The 24,561-nt window shown below is 46.9% G+C and overlaps 1 protein-coding gene across 2 annotated transcripts in view; it reads right to left on the reverse strand.

Moving 5' to 3' along the window:
- METTL14 (methyltransferase like 14) overlaps positions 1–24,561 on the reverse strand; it is a 96,428-nt gene that overhangs the window by 46,580 nt on the left and 25,287 nt on the right. Inside the window, exons 4-5 of one of the 2 annotated variants that reach the window (XM_030191798.1) lie at positions 5,525–5,605; positions 4,753–4,840 (exon numbers count right to left, since the gene is read on the reverse strand). In XM_030191798.1, the coding sequence (XP_030047658.1) occupies positions 4,753–4,840; positions 5,525–5,605 (169 nt within the window). The remainder of the gene's footprint in view (positions 1–4,752; positions 4,841–5,524; positions 5,606–24,561) is intronic. The other variant, XM_030191799.1, reaches the window with a different exon arrangement.

The following is a 24,561-nucleotide window of genomic DNA, read 5'->3' on the forward strand; positions in this document are numbered from 1 at the left end:
CAAACCGCCCAAAACACAGCAGCTAGACTTATTTCTGACAAATCACGATTCAAAAGCGCAACACCACTTCGTGAAAAACTTCACTGGCTCCCAATCAAGGAACGTATAAACTTCAAAGCCCACACAATGATCCACAAGATCCTCAATGGTGAATCTCCAAGTTACATGTCCAACCTGATCGAGCTTCCAGCCAGGAACTGGACCAGAACATCTAGAACGTATCTCAATCTTCATCTTCCTAACTGCAAAAGCCTCAAATACAAAACCTACTACGCATCCAACTTCTCTGTCATAGGCAGCCAAATCTGGAACGCCATACCTCGACACATCCGAAAAACCACTGAACACCTACCCTTTCGAAAACTGCTGAAGACTTACCTCTTCAAACAAGCCTACCCAAAAGACCCGTCCTAATTCTCAAATATAATTCCACTCATAATTCCACACCATTAGTATTACCCACACCCCAATCCCTCCTCCCCACATCTCTTATTATTGTTCCACTCTATGTAATTATGTCATCTTTGCGAAACACTTTGCTCCATACTTTGTATCATCTCTGTGATACTTTGTACCATACTTTGTAAGCCGCACTGAACCTGCTATCGAGCGGGGTATAAATGCCACAAACAAACAAATAAATAAATAAATAGGAACAATCCCCAAATCATAGTTACCTGATACTAGGGTCCAACATGGGGGTTCAGCACCCAAGAAAAACATCTAGGTCTCGTTGTAGATAATACACTGAATACTCTGCCAAGTGTGAGGCAGTGGCTAAAAAAGCAAACAGTATACTAGGTATTATTAGGAAAAGGATGGTAAATAAGACCGAAAATACTATAATGTCTCTATGTTGCTTCATGGTGCGACCTCACCTAGAGTATTGCGTTCAGTTCTGGTCGCCGTATCTCAAAAAGATATGGCGGAATTAGAACAGGTTCAAAGAAGAGAAATCAAAATGACAGAAGGGATGCAACTTCTCTCATATGAGGAAAGGCTAAAGAGGATAAGGCTCTTCAGCTTGGAAAAGAGATGGCTGAGGGGAGATAGCTCTGGAACTCTCTGCCAGAAGATGTAGTAACAGTGTGTGACAAAACAGTGGGTTTTTAAATCTGTAGAACTGTATTATTTCCACGATTATCCCCTACAGCTTTAAATCCTTTTATTTTACCCAGGGACAGAGAAGGGAGCATTTACTCGGTGGTATGAGGAAGGTTTAAGAATGTGGGGTCAAATGTTTGAAGGGGATTCCCTGCTGCCCTTTACTGCTGTGGTTGGGAACTTCCCTAAGGAGGAGGGTGATGATTTTGCTTATCTTCAGCTGTCACACTTTCTTAAAACAAGAGCCATCAGGGAGGTGGTCACTCAGGAAAAGTCCCCTCTGGAGGTAACCTGCGAAGGGCCTGCCACAACAAATGGATTAATATCGTGCTTATATAGTATCATTAACATACGGGCACCTAGTTACACCCTTCATAGGAGGAGCTGGCAGAGGGAGTTGGGCATAGCTCTGGAGGAGACCAAGTGGGAGAGGTTGGAGTGGGCAACAGCGAAGATCTTCACATGTACCCTTTAAGGAGAATGCGGTGAAGGTGCTTTTCCGATGGTATCTGATGCCTGAGCGCCCTCAGCGCATATATCCCGCATTGTCGGGTCTGTGCTGGAGGGGCTGTGGGGTCAAGGGCACAATGGGGCATGTCTGGTGGGCATGCGTGAAGATACGGGCTTACTGGAAGTCGGTCCACAGTAGGCTGCAGAAGTGACTGGGACGTGAGGTCCCATGGAGCCAACCCTTTTTCTTTTTTCTGCAAAAATTGCAGGCCTTCCGGCGGCTCAACAGGCATTGACAAGACATGCCATAAGTGCAGCTAGAGTGGTAGTGGCTTCATGCTGGAAGAAGCCCTTGACTCCTCCAATAACGAGATGGCTTAGTTTGTGAAATGGAGAGGCTCTTAGCGGAGAGGCGTAATCAAAAGCAAAAGTGGCGCTCAATCTGGGAACCTTTTATTATTCACGGAAACAGTCAGTGAGGTAAAGGGGATAACAAGCATTGATAGTGTTGGTGGGGCCTTAGAGGGGTAGTGGGGGGAGGGGAGATGCAGAGGGGGGGGCTTGTTAATTAAAAACAAAGTTTCTTTATTTTAAAAATTTTGAAGTGTTCTGGCATTATATGTAGAACGTTAAAAACGAATATTATTGGTAGGCATTAAGCACCAATGGTGAGTGTTGTATGGCCTATGTAGCTTGGTGCTTTCCTTCTTCGTTTTGTTGAATGTTTAACCTGTTAATAAAGACTTCATGCAAATAAAAAAAAAAAAAGAACTGTATTATTTCTTGAAGTGTATTTCTCTAGTTTGGCAAGCAGGTGGTGCATGTTTATGTTTAAAGCCGTTAACGAGAAATGACTGCTCCCTCTTTAGTTAACACAGATAAGAGGTAACCTGCAATGATGTGGCTAGCTATTTTTAAAACTTATTGTTCTGGGCTCTGATTAGCCCAGGAGCTCAAATTCATCTAGGAAATACTGGATTTTCTTCAGTCTCAGCTTGGAAGTAGAGAGAGAAAGACCTCTTTACTGAGACCCTGTGAGCAGTTATATTCTGTAAACTGTGAGCAGCTACATTTCCTGTACTTTCCAAGTGCTAGTCTCAAGTAGTGAACAAATGTTTAGATAGTTTTATAATTGATCCACATTCAGTTCCCTGTTATGTGCTGTTTTTTTCCTTCTGTTTTTATGGTTCACTGTTCAGTATTTTTCATGACAAACATTTTTAGTTTATTGCCTCTGCTTGTCTGGACTAACTAAGAAACCTGATGGTTTGTGTGTTGGGTCTGTGGGTGCTTTCTAGGAACTGTGGGACCAGTGGGCCCCAGTAACCTAGGAATCACTAGGAATAATTTAGAAGTGGGAGAATCGCCCAGAGGCGGTTGAGACCCAGTCAGTGGGAGGAGGATGCTAGTGTACAGCACCAGCGGAAAGTACAGGCGGACCTGAGCTGTGCTGGGGACAGACCTTCTAAGTGGCCATGAGGTAGCCCAAGGCGGGTGGCTAGGAGTTTTGTGACACAGCGGTTTGTGTATCTGGGTTTAAAAAACGTTTGGACAATTTCCTGGAGGAAAAGTCTATAGTCTGCTATTGAGATAGACATGTGGGAAGCCACTGCTTGCCATGGGATTGGTAGCATGGAGTGTTGCTATTAATTGGTTTTCTGCCAGGTGCTTGTGCCCTGGATTGGCCACTGCTGGAAGTAGGATATTGGGCTAGATGGACTGTTGGTCTAACCCAGTATGGCTATTCTTATGTTCTTATGACTTGCAATTTGCCACTTATGCACACAAGGTACACGTAACTGCATTTGCCCAGTTCCAGAAGAATTGGCCCAGTTGTGGACCCCATGTGAAACTTGCAGTTATTCTGGAAGGGGGAGGGAGAAGAAGATTTTCATACTCAGATAAATGGGTTTCAAAAAAACTGTCTGCTTTCTCCATTACTTTGGCATGTGCAAACTGTTGTGACACACTTCCCCGATGTAGAAAAGCTTAAAATTAAATTAGATTGTAAGCTCTGTTGAGCAAGGACTGTCTCTTCATGTTCAAGTGTACAGCGATGCAGCGATGCGTACGTCTAGAAGCACTATAGAAATGGTAAGTAGTAATAAAAAGTTATAGTACAAGTGACTTGGCACATGAAATAACCGTGCTGATGATGTATAATTTAGCTTCTAACACTTCCAATGATAGAGGAGGTGCTCAGGAAAAGACAAATGACAAAGTGAAAATAAAAGACTACCGGAAACTGAATCACGTTGAGCCTTATTACTATACACAACAGTACAAGACAAGACAGCTAGAAAACAGACGAGCAGTTTAAGGAAAATTACATCATCTAGGTTCAGTTGGCACTAAATTCTCATTTTCAGTTATATTGAGCAGGGCTGGGAAGTAACACTGAATATTATGTCACCGTGAGGCAGCAGTGGCAACCATATCTATTCAAGCTAGAAGGGAACCTCTAAGAGGCAGCGTTTTGAGAAAAGGGCTCAGGGAGGGTTTGGGCACTAAGGGTGCAGCGGCATCAATGCGTGTTATTAGTAAATAGGTCGAACTGCATGAAAAGGGACATGTGAAACACATGTTACTATATGTTAACATGCTTAAATAGTTGTGCACTATATTAATTTAGCCTTAAGTAGAGGAGTGTGGTAGCCGTGTTAGTCCACTCTTAAGGTTATCAATAGAAATCAAACAAAATAAAACATGGAAAAGAAAATAAGATGATACCTTTTTTATTGGACATAACTTAATACATTTCTTGATTAGCTTTCGAAGGTTGCCCTTCTTCCTCAGATCGGAAATAAGCAAATGTGCTAGCTGACAGTGTATAAAAGTGAAAGCATTACTATGACAGTCTGGGAGGATGGGGGTGGGTAGGGCATCAAAGCATATCAATGAAATGCTTTGATGTCCCCATGCATACCCCCACCCTCCCACTCTGTCAGACTGTCAAAGTAATGCTTTGATGTTTCACTTATATATACTATCTGCTACCACATTTGCTTATTTCCGATCTGACAAAGAAGGGCAACCTTCGAAAGCTAATCAAGAAATGTATTAAGTTATGTCCAATAAAAAAGGTATCATCTTATTTTCTTTTCCATGTTTTATTTTGTTTGATTTCTATTGATAACCTTAATTTAGCCTTAAAACATGTTAACGTTTAGGAGGATTATTTTCACAGCATTAACTTACCCACGTCTCTGATAAAGTTCTGTGGTCTGTGACCTGTATCCACAAAGTGTTGGCAGTAGTCATTGTGGGGATTGAGACTCTGTGTCCCCTAAGAAATGAAAGGGATAAGAAAGGAGATGTATCAAAAATGTAAAACTGAAGAAGAAAGTCAGAGACCTCCCACAGCTCTGCTCTACTTACACCTCTTCCCCCACCCCAACCCAAAAGAGTCCTCCCCATCTGCATTTAAAGATGCACAAAGCAAGTGCCCTGAAAAGGAAAATCTGAACAGGTTTGAATTAGTGTCCTCACATGTACTTTCTAATTTCTGGTGGCACATTTACAAATCGGTGGGAGTCGAGTGCCATCAGGAATAGATTCATGCAGCACTGTGGGAGATTTCACACAGACTTGCTCTCAAGGGACTTATAAAACAATAAAACGGGCATTTTTCTGGCACTCCCATTCCACCACCTATAAGATAAACGGTAAGGGAGGTCTGTTAAAATGAACATCAAAGTGAAACCATCATCCCAGACAGCAAGAAGACAGTGTCTAATCACAATGCAGTCTCTGCTGTATTTGAACTTGCAAAAATGAGGACTTTAACCAGAAAACCTGTCAGAGGAGACCCAGAGTAACAGAGTAAATTCAAGAAGTCACACTCACAAAGTCATTTATTTCTGGAGGTTCTTAGCACTATACAGAATAATGTCAAGTCAAATTACACTCATTTGCATTCCTGGTACATGGAGGCCCTTGGCACACGGCTCCTTAGTAGATCAATACACACCTTGAGAAAGGTGCTGGAGTCTTTATAAATCTCTTCTTCGTAAGGCAGGTTCGGGTCTTCCTGCTGTGGTTCGATTTCATCCTTTGGAACACAAATTTCAAAAACACTAAGAGCAATACATTATGGAGTTACAGTGAGGTGCATGGCTGCTCTCTGTACACTGCTCTGAACGGACACAACACTTCCTCCCTTACTAGCGCTGACAGACAGACAGACAGCAGGAATAGTGACAGGACTGACAGACTTATACCTGCACTTCTGTTACCTGGCAGAAAAGAAATGCTAACAAGGCTCATCTCATCTTACAAAACTGATTTTTGTGTTGTTACCTGAGGCCCCAGTTGATCTCTTTCCAGACACTTTCCTCATCTAAGCTACTGTTTTTCCCCATCTACCACCTTTTTAAAGCAGAAATATTCTCTATTGCTACTCCTGATCTCAGCTCCTTGAAGTCTCACATAAGCTTTTAAAAATAAAAAAAAGAGTCCGAATTTTCCACCAAAAAGAAAATTCTGCCCAAGTCATGTCTTTTAGGTATTTGATGTCCCACTGTCTCTTCCCTAGAGCACACACATTTAGATCCCCGAGGATTATCTCACGTAACTTCTGATGCAGACCCCAGATCATCAAAATGCACTTTGCTGGATCACCTCTAACCTCGCTACACGACCAGCTGGATTCCACCAACAACCTATACACAGGCATTTATCAGTGGCCTCATGTATATGTCTTGGAGCCTCTAGGTAACAGTGTACAATAACTTACACAATAAAATTAACTGATATTACAGTGATCAATCATTTAAGTATTGCAAATCTATAACAAATACCTGTTAATACTAAAACTTAAATCGTACAAAAACATTGTAGGCAGATAAACATTTAGCATTAATGAATCTTGCACTCTTCATGCCTTCCATCCTCCTTTGAGGATTCACTAGTATTCTACAGCTCAAATTCTGAAGCTCAGGCAAGGTGAGTTGGTACAGATAGGTTTTCGGCAGCTTCCTAACTCTGAGGGACTGTCACAGAGTAGATCTGCCGGAGGAAGCACTAGACCAAGCCCTGACTGGCCTCAATTCTTTCACTGCAGGGATCTCTAGCAAGTCACTTCCACCCTGAAATCACAGCCCAGCTTATACCTTTACAATTTTTCTGGTACAGATAATCGGGAGCTTTAAATATAAAGGAAAGCACTTTTGAAATTAGTCTGATATGATCATACAGGCAAGCATGGGAATGATACGAATCCTGAAATTACAACTTTTTACTAAGTGAGCAGCAGCTGGGTAAGTTTTCGGTTACTCAAGTCCTTCAAAGAAAAACCTAGGAGAGAGGAATTTTAGGAAGAGATGTGCAAAATAACTACGACATGCAACATTGGTTTTGAGGGGAATCCAAAACCGGTCTTAGCCTGCATGATAAACAAATTTTAATCCAGGTTTTTCTTAACACTGAGGAAACACTGCTTTCTAAATTATGGATTATGCCCAAAACCACTCCTAGACTTAAGAAATGGTCTGAGGAAAAAGAAGGCTCTGGGGTAAATTTAGAAGCACCTCTCATAACACTGTGCAGTACATATGGATGTGAAATATGCATAGGTGGTGAAACTCATGCATACTTCTGTGCTGGAAAGAGGGCTTTCCTAGGGGGGTGCAGCGAGGTAGAATCTGGAACACAAAGCACTTGCTTTCTCTTTTGTAAAGTACACATAAGTACATATATTTTACACCATCTCCAAACAGATATAAATCATGCACTATGGGCCAGATTTTCACATGGGATTATTATATACAGGAAGTGTTCACTTACTTTCCCTTATTTAGGCATCTTTTAGCTCCCCAAGGCCAGGGCCCGACAAACCCCAGGCACCAGGTCACCATGACCATTACAAATTCAGACCAAGTGCCTAGGTTATGTGGCCTGGACTCACAAGCAGCTCCGTCAGAGCTGTGAAAAGCAGGCAGTATCAGCAGCAGACCCTCTAGTCTTCCATTCCCCGCAGCTCTTCTGACCCTTCCATGAAGACACACACTCCCCCCCCCCCTCCCAGTCCCCGGCCTGGCACTGATCACAAGTAGCAGAAAAGTTGAATGTAAAATTCAAACCACGTGTTTCAAAGTTTGCATTCAGCATCATGGCAGCAGGCTCTCTTTTTATGGCACTTGTGATTCTGGCTGGGCTGGGGCTGCAGACTTGGGGGGGTAAGAGACCTGGGTTTGTGTGTCCCGTGGGTGGGTTGGGGGGTGGGGATGAGATCTGAGTTTCTGTGTGCCAAGAATGGGGAGGGGGAAGAACAGCTGGGTTAGTTTTAATTTATTTCAAAAATGTATACACTGCATGATCTACAATTCACAGAGATTTACAGTATAACATATATAATTATATATTAATGCATACAAATCAGAAACAAACATCACATAATAATTAAAACAGCATCAAATCAACTCAAAACCACTTCATTAAATACTTCTTCCCCTATCAAATCTCAACATTAAAGGCAATTTGAAAGACAAGTTTTCAAAGATTTTTTTTTAACTGAGTTCAATTCCTTATTGCTTACAAAGTAAGAGGTAAACTGCTGTATAATTTTGAACCAGCAACATAAAAAATTGAGACTTTGTACTCTTCAAAATGGATTAATCGAAATAAAGGCACATCTATAGTCTCACTGAGGTCTAATGTGTTGATGTAAATGTAATGCTAAAGCGATCATACATGGCATAAATCTATCAAAACCTTTACACAACAACAATAATTTTATACAGGCTATCAAGTCTCATTAACATCATGGGGGTGAGGAGAAGAGATGGGATTCGGTGTGCCAAGGGCAGGTGAGGGTGGGGGGGAAGAGCTGGGTTTCGGTATGCCACTGACAGGTGGGGGAAGAACAGCTAGATTTTGGTGTGCTGCAGGCTGAAGAGCTGGGTTTCGGTGTGCAGCAGGCGTGAGGGGAGAGAACAGCTGGGTTTCAGTGTGCAGCGAGCGTGAGGGGTGAGAAGAGCTGGGTTTCAGTGTGCAGCGGGCGTGGGGGTGAGAAGAGCTGGGTTTCAGTGTGCAGCAGGCGTAGGGGGAGAGAAGAGCTGGGTTTCAGTGTGCTGAGGGCAGGTGGGGAGGATAGAAGAGCTGGGTTTCAGTGTGCAGAGGGCGGGTGGGGGATAGAACAGCTGAGTTTCAGTGTGCCGAGGGCGGGTGGGGGGATATAAATGCTGGGTTTCAGTGTACGGTGGGGGGATAGAACAGCTGGGTTTCAGTGTGCGGTGGGGGGATAGAACAGCTGGGTTTCAGTGTGCAGAGAGAAGAGTTGGATTTCACTGTGTAGCAGGCGGGTGGGGGGGGGGGGGGAGAGAAGAGATGGGTTTCAGTGTACAGCGGGTGGGTGGGGGGGAAGAGAAGGTAAAATTAGTCCTTACCTGATCATTTTCTTTCCATTAGTCCCAACAGATCAATCCAGAGACTTGTGGGTGTTATGGTCCTCTACTAGCAGATGGAGATAGAACTCCAAGGTTAGCTATATGTGGTCATGTGCATCCATCTTAACCTCAGTATGAACGATACCAAAGCATTGCAAAGAAATTCCCATCACCAAAAAATGAACACTCTGCTGCCTCTCCAAACCACACTAGATCATTACGCCCAGGACGCAGTTGAAAGATCCCAACCTTCTTTTGCTCTCTTTTTTTTTTTAAACAGACCAAACGGAGGAACCTCTCCTGAACAAGAAACTGAACAAGCATAACAGAACACACACCGCAGAATACAGAAAGCAAGGCCGGGCCTCTGGATTGATCTTTTCGGACTAATGGAAAGAAAATTATCAAGTAAGGACTAATTTTACCTTCCATAGCATCCCACAGATCAATCCAGAGACTTGTGGGATGTAGCAAAGCAATCCTCAAGTAGGGTGGGACAGTGCCTACTGGGCGTCGGCCCAGAAGCCAGGACCGATGCCCCGTAGGCCGCCATGTCCAGTCGGTAATGCATAGCAAACGTATGTACTGAAAACACACGTGGCAAGCCCTACAAATATCTTCCAATGAAACCAAACAAGACTCCGCAAACGAAGCAGCTTGAGCTCTCATAGAATGTGCCCATACCTGAAGGGGTGGCACCTTCTCCATGACAAGGCAGAAACGATCCCCCCCCCCCACACACCCCCGAAGCCATCGGGCCACAGTGGCCTTTGAAGTCATAGCTCATTTACTGCGTCTCACAAACAGCACAAAAAGATGATCAGAACAACGAAAGCTGGTCGTAGCCTCCGAATACTGCAGAAGAATGCACCCCACATCCAAAAAGCACAGGGCCCGGAAGTTCCCTGGTTAATCCTCTGGCGAAAAGCTGGTAACACCAAAGACTGGTTCAGATAAAAACGAGACACTACCTTGGGCAAAAAAGATGGAACTGTTCAAATACAGACCCCTGCCTCTGTGAAACAGAGGAAGGGATCCCTGCATGACAGGGCCTGAAGCTCCGACACTCACCTCGCTGAGGCAATGGCCACCAGGAACACCGCCGTCAGAGTTAGATCTTTCAAAGATGCCCGATCCAAGGGCTCGGAGACCTTTGCATGACCCACAAAACCAGGTTATGGTTCCAAGCCGGGACCACCGGTAACCAATGCGCCCTCGGGTGGTTCACACCCCTAAGAAAATGCACCACATCCGGGTGCGCATCCAGGGAATAACCGTGAAGGCAGCCTCGATAGTAGGCTAGGGCCACCACTTGCACTTTCAAAGAGCTCAAGGACAGAGACTTATCGAGACCATCCTGCAAAAGAGCCTGGATCGACATCACCGAGGCCTCTACCGCCAACATCCCCGATGAGGAGCACCAAGACAAAATCATGGGCCACACTTGCGAGTAGGCTATGGAAGTAGAGCACTTCCACACTTGGAACATCGTTGCAATCACCTTGTCGGAGTAATCCCGTCTTTCTCAAGTGCATCCTCTCAAGAGTCAAGCTATAAGTCCAAAGGGGGCAGGATCCTTCAAGACAGACCACTGTGTCCCATCAGGCCCAGAGGCCAGTTGATCAATAACTGGATGAGAGCCGCATACCATGGCCGCCTGGGCCAATCTGGAGCCACAAGGATCACCGGCCCCAGGTGCCTCGCAATCTGTCCAATCACTCACCCTGCCGTGGGCCATGAAGGGAACACACAGAGAAGAGACCCCAGCCCAAGGCTGGAGAAGAACATCGATCCCTTCGGACCCGAACTCTCTGCCTCTGCTGAAGAAATAAGTCACTTTGGCGCTGGATCTGCACTCCATCAGATCGACTACTGGAACCCCCCAGCACACCGTATCTGATCGAACACTTGAAAAGAACTCCCATTTCCCAGGATCCATCTGGTTCCGGCTGAGGAAGTCCACCTGTATGTTTAGTGCTCCCACAATGTGTGCTGCCGACAGTAGGGCCAGGTGTTTCTCTGCCCAAAGGCAGAGAAATGATGCTTCCTTCATGAGCAGAGTGCTGCGAGTGCCCCCATCAGTTTACATACGCAACTGCCACTGCATTGTCCAACAGTACCCTGACGGACTGTCCCTGAATGAAATGCTCGAATTCTTGCAGAGCCAGACAAATCGCCCACAATTCCAAATGGTTGATCATCAATGCTGATTCCACCAGGGACCAGGTCCCCTGGGCTGTCCAGCTGAGACATAGAACCCCCAGCCGTACAAGCTGGCATCCATGGTCACTACGAGCCATTCTAGCCCTGCGAGAGGCATCCCTCTCTGCAGATTTCCCGGAATCAACTACCAGCTCATGGCAAATCGTGCACGTGGAGACCAAGTCATCCAAATATTTCAGAAAGAGGCGACCAACAGATAAGCAGAGACAATTGCAGAGGCCGCATATGGCTTCTGGACCACGGCACCACATCTAACATCACTGCCATCAAGCCTAACACCTGAACATAATCCCATGCCCTTAGGGCAGAAGTTTGCAGCACGTTGGTGAGCTGATTCCGCAAGCGAAGCCTGCGGGCCTCCGGTAGTACATTCTGCCCACCTGAGTGTCAAAAAGTACCCCCAGGTATTCCAGCGACTGTGAAGGGATTAGTTGGCATTTCTGCATGTTGACCACCCAGCCGAGGGATTGCAGCAGACTGACCACCTTGTCGGTTTCGCAGATTTTCTCCTCACATGACAGCACGCGAATCAGCCAGTCGTCCAAATACGGATGCACATGAATTCCCTGCTTCCACAAGAATGACGCAACAACCACTATGATGTTGGAGAAGGTTTGTGGCACTGTTGCCAGGCCGAAGGGTATAACCTGAAACTGGTATTGTCACCCCAACACTGCAAAGCGGAGGAAACGCTGGTGATGCGGTCAAATGGGGATATACAGATAGGCCTCCTTGATGTCGAGAGCAGTTAAGAACTCTCCTGGTTGAACTGCAGCAATGACGGAGCACAAGGTCTCCATACGAAAGTGACACACTCGCAGTGCCTTGTTTACATACTTGAGGACGAGGACAAGGCAGAGGTACCCGCCCATCTTGGGTACCACAAAGTAAAGGAGTAGCGCCCTTGTCCAGGAGGCACCAGGCAGACTGCCCTCAGCTGCAGCAGCTCACCGAGGGTCTCCGGTACCACCACCACCTTAGCGGTAGCCTTGCAACTCCAAGAAAAAGTCTACCAAAGGCCAGGTGAACTCGAGCCTGTCCTGAATGACATCCAAGACCCATTTGTCTGAAGTGACCCTGGCCCACTCCCCCCAAAACTTGGGAAAGCCGTCCCTCTTTGGTTATCAGGGGATGGACCTGGACCTCATCAGTGGGTGCCTCTGGCAACCTGTTGTCCCTGGAAAGGAGAGACCGTAGAGCGTCTGTCACCCTGAAAGGGCTGCCGCTTTTGCTGGAAACGAGGCCTCTGAAAGGATCCGGTCCAACCAGGTCTATAACGCTTGGCTTCCCTGAAACGGGAGCAGGGTGGCCCCAAGCGTAAGCTCACCTTACTCCTATCCTCCGGCAGATGCTGGACTTTGGAGTCCCCCAGTGCCTTCACAATCTTCTCTAGGTCCTCTCCAAAGAGGAGCTTACCTCGAAAAGGCAACCAAGCCAAACAAGATTCTGAGGCTACATCAGCCACCCAATGCTCAACCAACTCCAACGACAGGCTGTCACCACCAGGGAAATCTCCTTGGCAGAAGCCCGAAGAATATCATGAAGAAAGTCCACAAGATACACCAGGCCAGATTCCAAGGCCGGCAGGGACTTGCCTAGCTCGTCCGCAGAAGATGCCCTCTGGACCCAGGAGACACAAGCTCGTACCTCATAGGACATGCATACTGATGCTTGAAGGCATAAGGTAGAGACTCCAGCTTACGATCCTGAGGATCTCGAAGAGCCGTGCCCCCTTCCACCAGCAAAGTGGTCTTCTTTGTGACTGCCGTAATAAAGGAATCCACCATTGGCATCCGCAGAGAGTCCAAGTCCTCCAAATGCAGGGAGTAAAGTCATGCCAAAGACCGCACCATCCGAAGGCTGGCATCCGGCGCAATCCACTGTGCCAAAATGAGATCTTCATGGCCTCATGAATATGGAAGAACTTCAAGAGACTCTTGGTCCCTGACATAATGGAGGGGGTAGAAGACTCTGCAGACACCGAATCTTGGGGAGAGATGTTCAAAATCTCCAGCGCCTGGACAGTGAGGGAAGGGAGCTCTTCTTCCTGAACAGGTGCACCACTGTGGGGTCGTCCCCCTCCTCCAGAGCATCAGAAGCCGCAGGGAGTCCCCGACAGGTGGCCCTCATTGGCATCCGAGGGCCCAGAGTCATTTTCCATGGCCCTTGGGATCTCCACCCGCTACTTCTTAGGAAGGAGCGTAGGAGGAATGATTGGCAGGGTCCCCTGGGGGCCTGGCAGCACAGAAGCGCCTTAAGGTTCCCCTGGGCACTTCAACAAAAAAGGTTTGTGCATTAAAAGCACAAATTCTGGAGAAAATGGTACAGTATCGGCTCCAGTAGCTACTGACCCATCCTCCGAAGCTCCCACCTCTGCTACTGTATCACTCCATAGTGCGGCCGAACCTCTAATATTGTGTGCAATTCTGTGGTCACCGAATATCAAAAAAAGATATGGTGGAATTAGAAAAGGTACAGAAAAATCATAAAGGGGATGGGATGACTTCACTATAAGGAAAGGCTAAAGCAGCTAAGGCTCTTTAGCTTGGAGAAGAAACGGCTGAGGGGAGATATGATAGAGATATATAAAATAATGAGTGGAATGGAACGGGTAGACGTGAATCGATTGTTTACTCTTTCCAAAAATACTAGGACTGGGGGGCATGCAATGAAGTTACAAAACAGTAAATTTAAAATGAATCGGAGAAAATTGTTCTTCATTCAACGTGTAATTAAGCTCTGGAATTTGTTGCCAGAGAATGTAGTAAAAGCAGTTAGTTTAGCAGGTCTGGCCGGCTTCCTAAAAGAAAAGTCTATAAGCCATTATTAAAATGACTTGATGAAAATCCACTGTTTATTTCTAGGATAACTATTGTACTTTTTTGGGATCTTGCCAGGTACTTGTGACCTGGATTGGCCACTGTTGGAAACAGAATGCTAGGCTTCATGGACCTTCAGTCTGTCCCAGTATGGCAATACTTATATATATTCCTGAGTCAGGAGACAGACTCTGCTTTGTTCCTGCTGCTGTGGTAAAAACCGCATGGGAAGGAGGAGAAAAAAATGGTGCTTGGAACGGTAACTCGGTGACTTATGCTGCAGCTGTTCACGTTGCCGGGTCCGAACCGGACCGAACATGCCTCGCAGCTCCCCGATGCTGTTCTCCAGCCTCCACATCGGGAGCAGTGCTTTGCCGATTTTGACGGCACCGACATACCTGTCTCTCAAACAGCTGACTACAGCCGAGCTGCCCGCATGCTGCTTGCTCTCTCCCAGCTCAGCAGTGGTTGATCTGGAAGTAAATGTAAACCCCACTCCACAGCTCTTTTTTTTTTTTGTACCTGAATAAAAGAGGCAGGAGAGAAGCTGGAGCAGACAGAATCAAACCACAAGGCCCACAGAAATGAGAAAGGGGGGAGCAAGCAGAGGGAAGGGACTTGGCCCCAGGTATGCCCCCAAAATTATCACCACAGTAGCCTCAACACCAATTCAGACTCAACAGCACCCAAGGGAACGGGATAGATCATTGCAAAGCTGCACGGGTATGATCCTCCACCTGTTAGATAGAGAGAATACTGAGGTTAAGCTGGCTTCACATGACCACATATAGCAAACCTCAGAGTTCTCTCTATCTCCACCTGCTGGTAGAGGGAGATAACCCATAAGTCTCTAGATTGATCTGTGGGACGCTACAGAAGAGCTGGGTTTCAGTGGGCTGTGATTGGAGGTGGCGAGATCTGGAAATCTGTGTGCAGCCGTAGGGAGGGAGGGAGATCTGGGTGTCTGTGTGTAGCGGGTGAAGGGGGAGAGCTAGGTTTCTATGTGCTGGAGTGCAGAAGCTGGGGGAGAGATATGTGCAAGTAGAAGAGCGAAAGCTGGAGGATGTTTATGGAAGACAACTAAATGGGGGGGATGTGCCACAGGAGTTTATATGGGGGAGGTGGTCATTGAGAGAGAACTATGAAGGGTATTGCTGTGGGAGTGGGTGTTTGGGGGTGGTGATTGAGAGAGAGTTACGGGGATGTGTGTAAGCTGGGAACAGGGCTGGAGAAGAGGGGTTTTGCTGGGAGACAGAGAAGATTTAGGGGTGCACACTCTGGAAAAGGTGTCCCATATACAGCCTTGTCGGTTGATCGTTCCTTTGACATGGATATCAGACCTGTTAGATCCTTCTGCTCTCTTGGAGTAATATTCGATTCCTTTTTCACTTTTAAGCCCCAAATTCCACATGTGCTACAACTGGACTTTTTGTCACTTCTTGACTTTCTAAGCTTTTCTGTAATGCACTCTCTTATCAGGGTTTTGTAATATCGCATCTCGATTACTGTAACTCGGTTTATGCAGGTATAACTAGTCACTGAATAAGACATTTACAAACTTTACAGAATACAGCTGTTCGGTTTTTGTATCGTGTGAAATGATATGATCATGCTACCCCTTTACTTTCTTCTTTGCACTGGTTGCCTATTAAATTGCGCACTCAATTTAGACTACTGTGCTTGGCCTTTAAGGCTTATCACCCCATACACTCCATCACATACACTACACTGTTTGGACGATCACTGTTTTGTTCTCCCATCGCCCAAGCTGAACCATTACAAAGAGTACTAAATCTTCAGCATTTTTATTCTTAGCACCGAAATTACAGAACAATTTCCAAAATGTAAGTCCCACCTTAAAACATACTTTTTGAACTGGCTTATGGACTCCCCACGGTGCAATTTTCTGCATTAGTGAGCCTGTGAGATAGGGAATAGCTTGACCTAGGTTCTGTTTTCCCCTTACGTTAGGGTATGAATACGAGTTCTTTCCTATTTTGAAGTGGCATTCTTTTCCATTGTTTTAATGATTTATAATATTGTTAACTGTTTTCATCAGACTCTGGTTTAGCAGTGGATCAAATTCATAAATAAACAAAGATTTAGAGCAGCAGCAGCAGCAAATAAAGAGCATTCTCCAGCAGCCCTGTTAGTAGGTTCAATTTAACATTTTAAAGAGGATAGTTCTTTTTTTTTTTTGGGGGGGGGGGGAGGTAAAAGAGAAGAACAGAGAGGCTACTGTGTGTGTAGGGGGGGAGGAAGAGGGATTGAGAGAAGCTGCAACGCTACTGTTGGGTGCGGGGACGTGACTCCAGGGCTACTTCTGGGATGGCTGGGTAGGTGATCAAGAGAAGCTTTAGGATGAAGCTGCTGGGATGGGGTGGATGAGCAATGTGGAGAGTTAAAACTGCAGCTGCTGGGGGGCAGTGGAGAAAGGCTGAGGCTGCAGCTTTTGAGGGAAGGTGGGGGGTAGATGTGCCCCTCACCCACCCTTAGCAACTGCAGTTCTAGCCTCTCCCTTATTGCCCCAGCAACCACAGCCTAAAGCCTCTCTCCATTGCCACATACACTGCAGGTTGGCAGGCAATGATGAGAACAGTAGCTTCTTATCTACTCCTTCCTTACTACTAGAATAAATACCTTTGCATACATCACTCTGAGCACATTATGTGTGATATACAAATGAGCAAAAATAAATAATTCCAGTTATACAAAGCCTGGCTCCTAGATCCTAAGAAAATTTGTTGAGGCCTGCCCTAGGGATTTATCATTAGTCCTGCATCACCTGTGTAAATTACCAATTTTGATTTATCATTTACATCTAAAACTTGAAGAAATACAGTGCACTCCATTTAAGTGCACGTCGGATAAGCGCATGGCGTACTTTGGTACCGTTTTTGGCGCCATCAAATTCTATGGGGACAAACTTCGGTTTAGCGCACCACTGATAAGTGCAAGATTCGCTTATATGCATGGTTTAAGACCGCTCCTCTGCAGGAAAGACTCCGCATAAGCGCACGCACAGAATATGGAAGCCGATTGGCAAGTGACAAAGGGGCGGTAAATTTGAAATCTCGTTGGTTAACTGCCACAGGCAGAATAAGCGAAAGAGTGTTCTTAGAGTGTACACTGGAGTCGGAGTCGTCATCATGCAACTGTAAGACCTTAACACTGGCTGAACGAATAGAAGTTCTTAAAAAATTAGAAAACAAAGTCAAGCATCTATTGCTAAAGAATATGGTGTCAATCCCAGTCAAATTTCACGTATCTTGAACAGAAAGATCAGCTTACTGTCAAAACAGTCAATCAAGCACTTAATAGGTTCTCTAAGACTCACTTTAAATTGGATACTTGCCCTACTTACTTATTAAAATCTGCTCCCCACCGCTTCATAGCAGACCTCACATCCCACTTAAACTACATGCTTCAACATGGGCTTTTCCCCAAGGAAAAAGGCAACATCCTACTCACCCCAATACCGAAAGATACCAAGAAAAAAACAGACGATATCACCAACTACCGCCCAGTAGCTTCAATCTCACTGGTAGTCAAACTGATTGAAAGCGTGGTTACTAAACAACTCACTGACTACACAAACAACTTCACAATACTACACGAATCACAATCAGGATTCTGCTCCAACCACAGCACCGAAACAGTATTAACTACCCTCCTAGCCAAATTCAAACAAGAAATTGCAACAGGCAAAAGCATACTTCTCCTACAATTCGACATGTCTAGCGCGTTCGACATGGTGAACCATAACATACTACTAAACATACTAGAATACTTTGGGATCGGTGGAAGTGTACTTAACTAGATCAAGGGCTTCCTAATGACTAGAACCTATCAAGTGAAATCGATCATATCACCATGGAAAGTAGATTGCGGGGTACCTCAAGGATCGCCACTATCACCGCTCCTTTTGAACCTAATGATGACCCCACTAGCTAAGTCCCTATCCAATCAAGGCCTTAACCCTTTCATATACGCGGATGACGTCACATTGTACATCCCTTACAAAAATGATCTAAGGAAAAATGTCAGGAAGTATTTTTTCACGGAGAGAGTAGTGGATGCTTGGAATGCCCTCCCGCGGGAGGTGGTGGAAATGAAAACGGTAACGGAATTCAAACATGCGTGGGATAAGCATAAAGGAATCCTGTGCCGAAGGAATGGATCCTCAGGAGCTTAGTCAGGATCGGGAGGCGGGGCTGGTGGTTGGGAGGCAGGGATAGTGCTGGACAGACTTGTACGGTCTGTGCCAGAGCCGGTGGTGGGCAGCGGGACTGGTGGTTGGGAGGCGGGGATAGTGCTGGACAGACTTGTACGGTCTGTACCAGAGCCAGTGGTTGGGAGGCAGGGCTGATGGTTGGGAGGTGAGGATAGTGCTGGGCAGACTTATACGGTCTGTGCCCTGAAGAGCACAGGTACAAATCAAAGTAGGGTATACACAAAAAGCAGCAAATATGAGTTATCTTGTTGAGCAGACTGGATGGACCGTGCAGGTCTTTTTCTGCCGTCATCTACTATGTTACAAAAGATATCAAACTTAGCTTGAACATCATGACCTCTTGGGCGAATACATTTCAACTAAAACTCAACACAGAAAAAAACACACTGTCTCATCCTCACATCCCAATATAACACAATCAAACCCAGCAACATAACCACCTCAGATCACACCCTCCCTATCTCAGACAGCCTGAAAATTCTTGGAGTTACAATCGACCGAAATCTAACACTGGAGAGCCAAGTGAAAGCCACAACCAAGAAAATGTTTAACTCAATGTGGAAGCTCAAACGAGTAAAACCTTTCTTCCCGAGAGAAATATTTCGCAACTTAGTACAATCCATGCTACTAAGCCATCTAGATTACTGCAACAGAATCTACGCGGGATGTAAAGAACAAATCATAAAGAATCTCCAAACTGCTCAAAACATAGCAGCCAGGCTTATATTTGGAAAAAAAGATTAGAAAGCGCCAAACCTTTACAAGAAAAACTACACTGGCTCCCAATCAAAGAACGTATTGCGTTCAAAACCTGCACCCTGGTTCACAAGATCATCTACGGCAATGCCCCGGGATACATGATAGACCTCATAGACCTACCAACCAGAAATATAACAAAATCAACACGAACATACCTAAATCTCCACTACCCAAGCTGCAAAGGACTTAAATACAAATCAACCTATGCATCCAGCTTCTCTTATAAAAGCACACAACTTTGGAATGCGCTTCCGACCGCTGTGAAAACAACATACGACCACCTAATCTTCTGGAAACTCCTAAAGACTTACCTGTTCAAAAAGGCATACTACTACTAGGTTAACATAGAAGGACAGTCCCTGCTCAAGGAGCTTACAATCTAAAGGACAAACGTACAGTCAGTCAAATAGGTGCAGTCAAATTGGGCATACTCAAACGACTCAACCTAAATGCCTAACCCTGCAACACAACAATATAAATGTTCATATTGGACATAAACCTATTCTTCCCCTTCATCCCTAACATGTCTATCAATTCTAATCATTAGTCTGTCTTAACCTCACTTTGTATTTGTTCATGCCGGTATTGGCGAATACCACTACTGCACTATGTAAGCCACATTGAGTCTACAAATAGGTGGGAAAATGTAGAATACAAATGCAACAACAAATAAAAATAAAGAACCAGATTGAGGTCCCATTCCGGGAAGGGTGACCCACTCCTTTTAGAAAATGCACCACATCCAGGTGCGCCACAAGCAATGAGTTCTGCAAATGCCCTCTGAATCAGGCTGCCACCTGGACCTTCAAGGACCCCAGTCTTAAACCTTTGTGCATCCCTTGCTGCAGGAAGGCCTTAACGTGTACCACCGAAGCGAAAAAGGGATCCAGACCCCTCTCCATGCACCAGCCTTCAAAAACACGGCAGACTTGAGCATAGGCTGATGATGTAGGGCGTTTTCGGCTCAAAGCAGAATCTCAGTAACAGAATCCGAATAGCCCTTCTTCCTCAAGCGAGACCTCTCAAGGGCCAGCCCTTAAGACCAAGGGAGTAGGGATCCTCCGTGGCAACCCCTCTCCGGAGGAAGCCGTAGCAGCTGGCTGTCCAGGAGCCTGACAAAGTTGGCATACAAAGGACGCCGAGGCCAGTCCGGAGCCACTAGGATCACTCTGCCCCAATGGACCGCCACCCTTATCAACAGGCGGCCCAGCATCAGCCAAGGAAGGAAGATGTACAGCACGCCCTCCTCCGGCCACGGCTGAAGTAGGGCATCCAGACCCAAGGAATCCTATTCCCTGCGATGGCTGAAAAACTGCAGAACTTTGGCATTGGCCTTCGGGGCCATAAGGTCCAGGCAAGGAAAACCCCAATGATGGACTCCGGTGGGTGGGAGCTGTCAGCAGCGGCGTTCCAACTGGTGGTTCAACACATGACAACTGAGAAAGTCGGCCTCTACGTTGAGATCCCCCGCGATGTGTGCGGCTGAGAGGCAAGCCAGATGCCACCCCGCCCAGGCCATCAACATGGTGGAATCCCGAGCCAGTTGGCTGTGCGAGTCACCCCCATGCTTGTTGATATAGGTTATTGTCTATATCAACAAGACCCGGACCGCTGCCCCCTTCAACAATGTGGAAAAGGACTTTCTGAGCCAGCCGAACCACCCTGAGCTCCAGGCAATTGACGGCCAGTGAGCCTCTCTCGGAGACCAAGGTCCCTGAGCTAGGTGGCCCCTTTAATGGGCCCCCCAGCCCGACAGACTAGCATCCTTAGTCACCACCTCCCAATGCAGGCTCAAGAAGGGCATGGCTCAACTCAACAACCAAGGGCAGAACCACCACCGCATGCTCCGTCTGGCATCCAACATCCAAGCAAGTCGGACGTGGTAGGCTTCCGATACCGGAGACCAACGGGCGAGCAGAGACCAAGGCACCATCTCCATGGCCGCTGTCATGCAGCCCAGGACCTGCACAAACTCCAAGACCCGCGACCAGGAAGCCAAGAGAAGGGAACACCTGGCCCGCCAAATTCACACGCCTCCCTTCTGGTAGAAAAATCCGAGCAATCTGGGTATCAAAGAGGACACCCAAGTACTCCAGGCGCCGAGAAGGCTTCAGGCAGCTCTTGTCGAAATTGATCACCCATCCCAATTACTGCAGAAGCCGGACAACCATGGAGGTCGCTTCCAAGCTGTCCTGATGAGATGACGCTCGAATTAACCAATCGTCCAGGTAAGGGTGAACTCAGATGCCCTACTTACGGAGAAAGGCTGCTACCACAAACATAACCTTGGAAATGGTCGGAGCCGTAGCCAGGCCGAAGGGGAGGGCCCGGAACTGGAAGTGTTGGCCCAGCACCACAAAGTGAAGGATCTGCTGATGAGGGCCCCAAATTAGGATATGGAGGTACACCTCTTTGAGATCGAGAGAGGTGAGAAACTCTCCCTCCCGCATGGAGGCAATGACAGATCGGAGGGTCTCCATCCGAAAATGGGTCACTCATAGGTATTTGTTGATGCTCTTGAGTTCCAGGATGGGCCTTACCATGCCCTCCTTCTGAAACCACAAAATAGATGGAGTACAGTCCCAGCCCTCGCTCGGCGTCCGCAATGGGTACAATGGCCCGAAGGGACAGTAAGGACTGGACCGTGGATCTGATCTGCACTCCGCAGGCATCTCCTCGACAAGGGGACTGCAAGAAGCGCGGAGCGGCCAGGCAGGAGAATTCTAACCGGTAACAGTTGTGGAGAATGTCCAACACCCACTGATTCAAGGTGATGGAGGCCTACGCATCCTGGAACGCCTAAAGGCGTCCCCCTATTGGTCCACACATGCGGGCCAACGCATCATCATTGTGACTGATGGGAAGCAACGACCACTCGCCCTGACTTCCCGTAACACTACCAGTCAACACGAAAGGAAGACTGACGAGACTGGAATCGAGGCCACAGATCAAAGGCTGGATGAACTGGCCTGTATCTTTTACAGTCCCGAAAGCGAGAACGAGCGGAACTTGGCAGGCGACTGGACGCCCTAGGGCAGTCCTCCGGCAGACGCTGGGGCCTAGCCTCCCCAAGGTCCTTAGCCAGATTGCTAAGGTCCTCAATGAAGAGCAACTTTCCCCAAAAGGGCAGCTTGAGCAGGCGGGCCTTAGAGGCCGTGTCCGCCGACCAGGCCCGGAGCCACAGCTGGCGCCTCGCCGTGACCATCAGCAACATACTCTTGGCCGAAGCCTGCAGCATGTCGTACACCGTGTCTGCCAGATAAGCGAGGTCTGCCTTCAGCCTAGCCGCCCGAGAGCCACTCCTGGCCCCTGACCTCTGGTGCTATTGAAAACAGGCACGGGCAACAAAAGAGCTGCAAATAGCTGCTTGCAGACCCAAGGCTGCCACCTCAAAAGCCTGCTTCCAACTTCTTGTTCTGTAGGTCCATCAAGGCCACCCCGCCTTCAACCGGCAGGGTGGTGACCGCCGTCACCAAGGAATCCATCTTAGGAAACACCAACTTCTCCTTCTCTTCCGGCACTAGGGGGTAGAGGCGGGCCATGGCTCTTCCCACTCTTAAGACTCAAGTCAGGGGTACCCCATTCAGCGGAGATCAGATCCTGGATATCCGGATGCATAGGGAATGCCTTAGACGGACCCCAATGGCCCTTCATAAGGCTAGCCTGCTGGGGTCCTGCAGAACCCCCCCCCCCCCCCCCAGGCTCCGCAAAGGATAGAGCCACCAGGGACTCAGAAACAAAAGACCCCAACTCATCCCTGTGGAAAAGCCGGCAGACCAGAGGACCATCCCCTTCATCCGAGGGGAGCTCCCCCTCCTCCAAGGGCTCCAGACTAGAAGGGCCCTTGGAGGAGACGGATTCCGCATCCGACATAGACTGAAGAGCAACTCTCCATGGGGTCATCCCCAGGACCCCTGCAGCCAGTAGAGGAGCGCCCCCCTGCTTCAACAGAAAGGCCTGGTGGAGCAAAAGGACGAATTCAGGAGAAAAGGGCCGACATTCCCGCCTCTGCCTGAGAGGAAAAGCTAAGGAGGCCATCCGGAGAGCCGGATCACGGGCCCAAATTGAAATCCACAACAGGAGTGCAAGCAGGATCCTCTCCCTCCACTCAAGGGTCACCGGTCTGCACACTGTGTAGCAGCCCGAGGAGGAACGCCGGCCTCCGCTGGGACCAACATGCTACCATCCCCCAAAAAAGCCAGCATCACCGAAGGACCACAGAGCCCGCCGAAAAAAACGCTCAGAGGCCCAACTCTGCACAGGAGCGCTTCAGAAGAGATTTTTTTTTTTTTTTATCACCACCACCAAAAGGAAAAACGCGCCACATGAACCGCCTTGCTAACAGCACGATCCAAAGAAGAAACAGGAAACTCGCCGCCAGGATCCTGTGCTGAGGTGGGTCTGGGCCCTCTCTCCACACTGCCAAGACCGAAGTTGGACCTCTTTGAGACTGCCTTTTTTTTTTTTTATTGTTTTGGTTGCTGAGAAAGGCACTAACAGAGAATGAGACAAGGGAGGAAAGGAAAGGAAAACCTCCAGGTAGCAGACGAGACAGGGATCTAGCAACCTTCTAGATTCCACTCAACTGGGAGCCAGTCACCAACTGGACCAGGAGACACAAACTCGCATCCAGAGACAGAAGATAGTGGTGGTCAGTTCTGTATTCTCTATCTCCACCTGTTGGTCATTAGACATAACTACCCACTTGTCCTGGAATAGTGGGAAGAAGCGTAATGGAAAGGCATTCGAATATAGTTCAAATAGTGCTGACCCAGAGGAGCTGTCTAAATAGAAAACTGGAACAAAAGGAGGAAGAAAAAAAAAAAGAGCAAAGGTAAATAAATTTCTTCTAATGCAACCCCCAGAAGCAGCACAGAGCCCCTGCAAGGAAAAAGACAATATAGCAGCCAGCAGCACAGTTAATGACTGAAGTAAATGCGGGATGGCCAATGCAATCAAAATCAAATTTCTCTCTCTCTTTTTTTTTTTTTCATGAATTAATGCTCATAAATTGATATGCCAATTTAATATGATTATAAAACAACCCTATCAAGTTGGGAGACAGGGAATCAAATTAAAAGAACTCACCCATGCTATTCCCAGGAGCTAAACAAGTAACCCCAGCGACAGAATACGAGTCACACAAGCAGAGAAGGGCAACAAAAATGATAAAGGATATGGGCCGACACCTCTACGTGGAAAGGCTGAAGTGGCTAGGGCTCTTCAGCTTGGAGAAAAGACTGCTGAGGAGAGATATGATAGAGATCTATAAAACAATGAGTGGAGTGGAACGGGTAGACGTGAAGCGTCTGTTTACGTTTTCCAAAAATACTAGGACTAGGGGGCATGCGATGAAGATAGAAGGTAGTAAATTTAAAACGAATAGGAGAAAATTTTCCTTCACTCAACGTGTAATTAAACTCTGGAATTCATTGCCAGAGAATGTGGTAAAGGCGGTTAGCTTAGCAGAGTTTAAAAAAGGTTTGGACGGCTTCCTAAAGGAAAAGTCCATAGACCATTATTAAAATGAACTTGGGGAAAATCCACTATTTCAGGGATAAGCAGTATAAAATGTTTTGTACTTTTT

Source organism: Microcaecilia unicolor, chromosome 2, assembly GCF_901765095.1.
Source record: "Microcaecilia unicolor chromosome 2, aMicUni1.1, whole genome shotgun sequence".
NCBI classification, from domain to species: domain Eukaryota; kingdom Metazoa; phylum Chordata; class Amphibia; order Gymnophiona; family Siphonopidae; genus Microcaecilia; species Microcaecilia unicolor.